Here is an 8452-nt window from a genome sequence, read left to right on the forward strand (position 1 = left end):
ACGGCCAGCTCTGCCTCCCTCACAAGACAAATGGCCCCGGCGCAAGCCCCGCCTCAGCATGCCCTCGGCCACGCCCGGTAACGTCACTTTCCGCCATGGGAGAGGGAGAAGACAGCGCGCCTCACGTGAGCCCCCTGCAGCGCGCCGGAACAGCCACCGGCTCCGCCTCCCGCCCCACTTATTTGTCCTGAGGGCGTACACCCACACTTCGGATTGGTCTTTAGCTATGTCACTCTTAAGCTGTCCTCTCGCTGATTGGCGATCGTTTCGCGGAGGCCCGGAAGGGTTGGCTGAGGTGGTCGGTGGGCAGGAAGGTGCAATGGCGGCGGTGGCTCAGTGCGTGCGGGCCGCACTGCGCCCGCGGTACCCGCTGCTCAGCTTCTCCCTGAGGTAAGGGTCGTGTCGCGGCGCCTGGCCGGGATCGGTCGTGTCGGGACAGGTTCGCATTCGGGTCCGCACTCATCGCCTGTCAGGCGGCTGGCTGGGCTAGGCCAGGCAGAGAGCAAGGCCCAGCCCTAGCAAGAAGAGTGCTTCAGGCCCTGAGCCCCGGCATTCTGGCTCTGCGCGCCTTCTTACAACGGGAACGGATTGGTCCTGGCTCCCTGGCCCCCCCGCCGCCCTTTGCTGGTTTCCTGTACGCTTTCTCGGTAGAAGGGCCTGGCCAGGCACTGGAGGAGCCCTCCTGGCCTAGTCTGGAATCTGGAGGCCACCATGCCTGAGCTCTAGGTGTAGCGTGCAGGGATCTGAAGCCTTTTGCCATTGTAGCACTGATCCACCAGCCTCGTTCATCAATTCGCTTGCTTTGGCGGCTCAGCTAGTTCAGCCTGAGAACCGTTTGGAAGGGATAAATTATCATCTTCGTGGAGGATGGCCCGTTCCTGATGCAATACTTGTGATATAACAGTGACAAAGCAGTGACACTAAAAGTGTTTCACTTGCTCTCTAGCAATCAGTAGCAAAACGCTGTTCTTGTTAATGTTTCCTGGGAGACTGTTGCAGATGATTGCATCATATAAACTGTATTTGCTTCCTCACAGAGTACCACGCTGTAAACGACCTCACATTCCTCTTAAAAGTGCCACTACTTCATAAACAGAATATATTGGACACTTGAAAGCTGCTGCTAGTGGTGGTTATCTTGCAGCAAAGTTATTTTTGGAAACAATTTATATGGACAAAGTTCAGTTACTTCTGATTAAAGGTTCTTCAGTTTTCAGATACTAGGATTGTTGTATTTGTGCTTTAATATGTGAATTTCCAGTACTCAAAAGTAAGAATTGATTAATATTGTCCACACTTTTTTTGTCTTAGGACTTCTCCACGACTTCTTTGTGTAGCAACACAACAGAAAAATAGTGGCCAGAACTTGGAAGAGGACCAGAGTCAGAGACAAAATGAGCAGAGGGCTGAACCCAGCTCTGCTGAAAAAACATTAGCTGAGGAAAAGGCCAAACTGGAGGAACAACTAAAAGAAGTTACTGTAAGTGTCATTCAGTCATCAGATTGCACACATTACAGTGTGCCTAAGAGTGCTCATTATAGATTCTTGGTGCACAGTTTGAATACAGTTATTGAATAAACCCCTACAATTTAATAGTCTTAAGAGCAAATGTTCTCTCAACACCTGGCCCAAAAGGAAGATTTTGCACAGTTTTGTTACAATTTGCAGATAGAATTGGACCTTCAGCACTCAGCAGCCTGAGTGTTGCTCTCTTCAATTTACTTAGGTTTTGCTCCGTGGAGAAATAATTCCTGGAAGTACATGTGTGGAAGGGTCTGAATGTGCCTCTGCTGTATGTATTTGTGTGTGCTAAGAGCAAGCTTTTTGAAAACAGCTGCTGACTTTTCAAAGGTCAGGGTTAATGATGCTTAGCTCCCACATATAACAGTGTACTTATTAAATACTTAGGAACTGGAAGCTTCAAACTGCTGTTGGAGTGCCTTTCAAATAGAAGGCTGAAGTAACACCTTCCCTCCATCTGGCCTGATGTCTCTTGCATTCTCTCTTATGCTTGATTTAGCAGAGGGTAAGAGATGCCCTGAGAGGAGGGAGGTGTGGATTAAACAAAGATCTCAGTTTTATGGATTGAAGCTTTATATGAAATGTCTTCCTAAAGTAACTGAGACCTTGAGAGGTAGCCCAGAACCTATTGTTCATAAATGGATAGAGTTTCCTCTCTGTTGCCCTTCCCGAAGCACTGAAGGACAAACCTGAGGTGTCATGTAGCATTTCTGTTGACAGCATTTGCTGTTGGCCTCCTAATGTGGCTTTTCACTCAATTCATTGACTATTTTGATTCTGAGACTCTTCACTAGCATGTGAAGGTTGGGCATATTCGAGTGGAAGCCCACTGTGGAGTTCTGGCTTAGGTGCTGAAGCACTTGACCTGAAGTGCTCAGTTCATTGCATTTCATTCTTGGTGCATCTGCTGCTAGATGACCATATCGCTAGGAAGGGACCAAAACTCAACCACAGAGGAGTTAAGCTTCATAGTTTGTAACAAAGTTCAAAAAATCTGGAGGACACTTAGTGATATGTATAGAGAGGAAAGAGATGGTTTGAAATCATCTTTTAGTGGCTTACTGGTTGGATTCAATGATCTTGAGTGTCTCTTCCAACCAAAACAATTCTGTGATTCTATGAAGGTCATGGGTGGGTTGAATCTTGGAAGAGAGCCAAAGAATCAACCAGGTTGGAAGAGACCTCCAAGATCATCAAGTCCAATGTTTGCCATAGTGTCAAAATACTTCATGACTGATGAAGTTTTTCTGTGAACACCCATCAGAAAAAGCAGAAATCTTTGAATCATGGAACTTGATCAACCTGTACATTGAAAAACAGCTAATCCATGGACAAATCCTGAGTCTGGAAGTCCATCACATTTCCTTTCCCTCAGTTGTGTCTGCTCTAAAGTGAAGCAACATCTGTCTTGGTTTGAAGGTTGCTGTAATAATTGGCTTGTCATCTTCATACTACTCTTTAGCTGGTGGGTCTAGGATGTGTAACTGTTTAAAAGGCTGGCTTATACTGAGTATGCTGATTTGAATTCTTGTCAACTACCTAACCACCAGGAATAAAAATCTCTTCTGTTACTGTTTTTTCTTTAGGACAAGTACAAGAGAGCCTTGGCAGATGCAGAAAATGTGAGACAAAGAAGCCAGAAGTTGGTGGAAGAGGCAAAGTTATATGGTGAGTGGTGGCTCCTTTTGGGTGTACACGTAAGACCCAGGAAATGCAGAACCTGGAAAACTGAGCAGACTGGCCTGCAAATTGGACAGTCCTGATCCTGACTGCTGGGTTAGGAAGCGTATTTGAGAGAGAGAGCTTTGAACAGTTCCTCACTTTGCATCAGAATTATCATTTTGCCAGACAAGGGCAAAAGGCTTCTACACCTGAAGTCAACAACTTGAAATTTCATTTACATTAGGCATGATTTCCTATGACATGTACAGCACCAGTATATTTTTCAGTGAGGTTTGCAGCCTGCAGTTTGCCTTTTTCATACACTTTAGTCTCAGAACTGACTGCAAAAAAAAAGAACTAAGAGCATGGAACACTGGCTTACATTCTGGTTTGTTGGCTTGTGTTCTTGGTGCTTGTTTTGAGCTTGGTTCTTTTTTTGTTGGTGGGTGGTTGTTGTATTTTTTCTCTTATATTTGAGTAACTGTGCTGTTGAAGGCCATACCTTTCAAATAGAATACATTTAGATGGTCAGGATTCTTTTCAGTGGTAGGAATGTACTCTGGCTACAAGGAATGTTAGAAATTCATCTTTCTTCAAGAGCCAGGCTACTGACATCCAATACAACTTTTTGATAGTAAACCAGAAATTGTAGTTAAATACTGCAGCAGAAGAGAGCTGTCACAGTGTTTGACTGCCACTTCAGCTTGAAAAATGAGTAGGCCTTCCTTGCCATGCACTATACACAGCTGTACAGTTTAATTCTGCATACAGAAGTTTTAATTTCAGGGTCTTCAGTGAATATATACTGTAGAAAAAAGTATACCTTGGTTACATACCTCTTGATACTGTTTCCATGCTTCATGCTGGAATTGAATTTCCAGCGGCCTTGTTTCACTAATATGCTGCTTATTGCAGAAAGACTTTGAGTCATGCTTGAGCTCAGAGATGCTACAATAGAAACAAATACTCAATATTTCTGGTGAAAACTAAATTGCAGATAATCTGCATAATTGCAAGTTTTACCATGCATACATGACTGCTTTTTCTGTTGAAGAGAAACTAATTTCTGAGACTTGCATAAGTTCACAGAGATGCAGTCACAGGTATTTGTAGAGATAACTTAGCACCACAACCAAACCAGAAGAAACCACTTTCTGAGAAGTTTGGTATTTGGTTTGATCCAGACAACTGGTTAGTCTGTGTTTGGGACACTTCAGACCTAACAGCAGTTTTAGTTTTAATTTGATTCATTTCTTCATGTTTCTGGAGCTGCCTGGACACTGTTGTCACTGTTCTATAAAGAGCTCCTCGAGTCTCTGTTAAGTTGTGCAGTTTTTAGTGACCCTTTCCTGAGAATTAGCTGATCTCTATAGATATTGCAAGGTGCTTCTGTAGTTTGGGGTGTTCTGTTTAGACTAAAGAATTGTCCTCTGGTAATGCTGGAACTGCTTCTTGGCCAGGAAAAGCAACATCTAAAACATGAACTAGAATTAAAAAGGAAAAGAACAAGGCTACCAAAACACAGTGCAGCTCGTCACTGACCTACCTCTGTGCAGAAATGCATTCTACTGAATTGTTTTGATTTCTTTTGTGATTTCTAGAGACGTTTTGCCTGAAGTCAGATTAGTCCAGAGACAGCTTCTGGATACAGATTGTTGTTATTAGGAATTTTTTGGTCTTCACAGGGCACAGCTTCTGACTCTGTACAAGTTGCTCATAGTGGGAGAGAGAGATTCAAGTTCTGGCCATTCAGGGAGAAATCCCTGTTCATCTTCTGGACTCATCAGTCTTGACTGCTTTTGTTCCTGCAAATATTTTAGCACATCAGAGTAGGGGAGCATAATGCTTTGAATTTGAGGTGAATCTCAGGGTGAGAGAAGCAAGAGGGGGAATTTCATGAAGCCATCTGAAGGTTTTGGTAACTTTCATTGGAATTTTAACTGCTAACACCAGGTTATCAGCATAGCTTTAGCTCTGGTAAGTGTTAAAATACTTTTTTTTCCCCTATAGAACTAGAGGAACTAATGCTGTGGATTTCAAGGTATCTGTAACAGTATCATCAGATTACATTGGAAAGGATGCTTTACCCCAGATGTTTACAGCATTACCTGCCTTATTAATCTAAGGGTACAGGTGATTGCTGTAGTTTTGGGGTTGCAGGTTGGGACTTTATCATCGATTTTCCTCAGTGGATGGTTCTATTTCTTTCTCTTCTATTTCTTTTCAGGGATTCAGAGCTTCTGTAAGGACTTACTAGAAGTTGCAGACATCTTGGAGAAAGCAACAGAAAGTGTCCCAAAAGAAGAGATCAAGGATGAAAATCCTCACTTGAAGAGTTTATATGAAGGTCTTGTTATGACAGAATTACAGATTCAGAAAGTGTTTAAAAAACATGGCCTGCTGAGACTGGATCCTGTGGGAGCCAAGTTCAATCCCTATGAACACGAGGCATTGTTCCATACTCCCATGGAAGGGAAGGAGCCTGGCACTATCGCGTTGGTGTCCAAGATTGGCTATAAGCTGCACGGCCGTACGCTGCGGCCCGCCTTGGTGGGTGTTGTGAAAGACGCGTAGCTGCTTGGTCTGAGAAGTGAAAATGCCATACAACTATTAAACAGCTGGGTGGTTTTTATATTCTGCCATGCTTTCCTCCTTTCCTCTGCCCCCCCCCCCCCCCCCCGAAATGTTTAAATGAATTGGTTGAGGTCTCCCTGGGAAAATGAAGCAACCGATGACATTCTCCTGCTTAGTGGCCTTCAATGTCACTGTTCCATAAGCTTTCTTCTCAAGGGTGAAATACAAGAGCCACTGGGCCATCTCATGCTTTGGATTAGATAAACATTTTTTTACAATTATTGCATTAAATTGAACATAATTTGCAATCTCACGTTTATCATTAGGTGTAGATTGGAACTCCAAATAGTGGTTCAAGCAATTCCTTTTGTTCTGTAGAAGCTAACACTGCAGAAGTGGGTGAAGCAGTACAAATAACCCATTTCCTGCAAGTGTCTGTCAGCTTTTACACACTGATGTGATAAATGCCCTTTTCTGTCTACTCAGAAATAATCTCAACAACTCAAATGGACATCTTTATGAATTCTGACCTGTAAATAAAAGACAACGGAGAGTAGACAGCATTTGTAATTGTTTAACCCTTTTTGTTCTGTACTAATGTTTACTCAAGAAAACCATCTAATACTTGTATGGCATTGAAGAACCAATAGAATTTATCCTATCTCTGGATTTTTAATTTAATATTGTATAAATTGGTTTAAACAATTTTGATGATAATATCATGTCTTCCAAGCTTTACAATCAGTTTGTTATGCAAACTGTAGTTACAGCCCTGCTGAAAGCCAAGAATACCCAAAGAAAGAAGTATCTGAGAGCTTGGTACATGTCTTTTAGAATTGCATAAATAATTGCATGTAAGTGGCACAAACAAAAATGTGAACTTAGTTTCATCTTCATTTCATGCATTTATTCAGCTTTGATCTTCAGTTGCAAGAGAACTTTCCAATAGGCAGCTCTTGCCATGTCTAACTCTACCTGCTGCTCCCAGCCCTGCACAAGGAGGCTGAAATATACCAGATGATAACCAAGAGCATTGTCCTGCATCTGTCTGACCACCTGGACAGGAAAGATGGAATTTGGCAATTGCACAACTAGCAAAGCATTTAGGAAGTCAGCAAGGAAGAACCTAAGTGCATGCTGGTGCCTGGGGGTTAGTCATTCTTTAGAAAATGAATGCTTTGATGGGGCAGGGGAGGAACAATAATTTTTGGCAAGACAACTACAGTGTTAATTTTTTTCAAACTAGTCAAGTACAGGGATCAAAGGGCAAAGATTGAGTGTAAAACTACAAGGCAAAAAGGGAAGATTTCATATACTGAAGTTGGGAGTAACTTCCTTCCATCTAGGATAGCTTCTAGGATAGTGGTGTGAAGTGGGATTGAGGAAACAGTTCTACTGCATGCTGATTGGAACCCATGCTCCACTGATAGGCCTTAGAGGGACCAGGGTCTATTTCTGTACCTTTAAGAACTGTCATGCATTGTTCTTCCCACTCCTAGCCCCTCTGGATCTGAACTAAATCCAACAGTAACTTTATCAGTATAGAAGTTTTTCCAGCAGGGCATTAAAAGCACAGCTTCTTCCCTAGCAGATTTGATTGTTAATGAGCTTCCTAGCACCTCAAACAAACTACTTCAAACTACTTCATTCAGGGTGTTCTTAAACACAAGTTACTGATAAATATTCAGCACAAGACTCAAACTAGTGTCTTTAAAGCCAATAACTAAGTAACTCTAGGCCTGCCCTTCCTGCATTGAAAGCTTCAGTCTTTATGAAGAGCTAAAATCACCCATACACTGCCCTACAAGAACAGTGAAAAGCATTGAAGAAATCAAAGCAGTGACCTGTTTCTGAAATTTAAGAGCAGTCAACAAAGCCACCACCAGTACCTCTGCTTTAGCTGTTTTGCAATCATCATCATTCAGCTGAAATGCATCACCTTTTGTCATAGCAAAGGAGGAAGCCCTTTTCCTCATCACACAAGCCAGGTTACCATTAAATCAATAATAGAAAGAAACTTTAATACAATTTTATTTACCAATATACAATGCAAAAACCTAGTAAAATGCTGAGTATGCACAACATCAGTTAGGTTTCACATGGTTTCAGCACAGGCATTTGTGTGTCTGGCACAGCTCCACCAGTACATCGCTCAAATGAGTGCAATATTCCCTTTAAGGAAGAAGCTGAGGAGCTCAGTGTGCTCACCAGGCACCTTCCTTCACAGTACTTAATGCATCAGCACTGAAGAGCAGCTGGGGCACATGCAAGAACATTTTGCAAGCAGAGACAGCACACCCAGAAGCTGGTGGAGTCCGTTACAGTCACAAAGGTACCAGATGCAGCCGTGGCACAAGAGAGTAATGGCAGAGTGCTCAGTTTGTGTGATTCACAAGGCAGTTTATGGTCCAAGACTCGAGCAAGTCTACTAATGCTGTTCTTAATGCTTGCTGGAACTGCAGCAGGCCAGGGCAGGAGGGTCTGTATCCAAAATACTTTTAACAAACCCTTCTGCAGTGAGTAGTACACACAGAGGGGAGGTGGATTCTCCCTTGATACTTAGTGAGCAAATATTACTGTAAAACATCATTTGGACTGGACTGATTGAAGTAAACATACAGCATTAAAAGAGACTTATTGCTGCCTCTGTCAGTAGCAGATCAGTATTTGGAACAGCTTACAGAGTGTTGTTTT

General features: G+C 42.8%; 1 protein-coding gene across 1 annotated transcript; it reads left to right on the forward strand.

Moving 5' to 3' along the window:
* The first annotated feature begins 319 nt into the window (after nucleotides 1–319).
* Nucleotides 320–5842, forward strand: GRPEL1 (GrpE like 1, mitochondrial). Its single transcript, XM_054391592.1, has 4 exons — nucleotides 320–390; nucleotides 1312–1480; nucleotides 3109–3190; nucleotides 5412–5842. The coding sequence occupies exons 1-4, from the start codon at nucleotides 320–322 to the stop codon at nucleotides 5756–5758; spliced, it is 669 nt and encodes a 222-aa protein (XP_054247567.1). The 3' UTR covers nucleotides 5759–5842.
* The last annotated feature ends 2610 nt before the right edge of the window (nucleotides 5843–8452 follow it).

This window comes from Indicator indicator, chromosome 23 (assembly GCF_027791375.1).
Source record: "Indicator indicator isolate 239-I01 chromosome 23, UM_Iind_1.1, whole genome shotgun sequence".
In the NCBI taxonomy this organism is placed as follows: Eukaryota; Metazoa; Chordata; class Aves; order Piciformes; family Indicatoridae; genus Indicator; species Indicator indicator.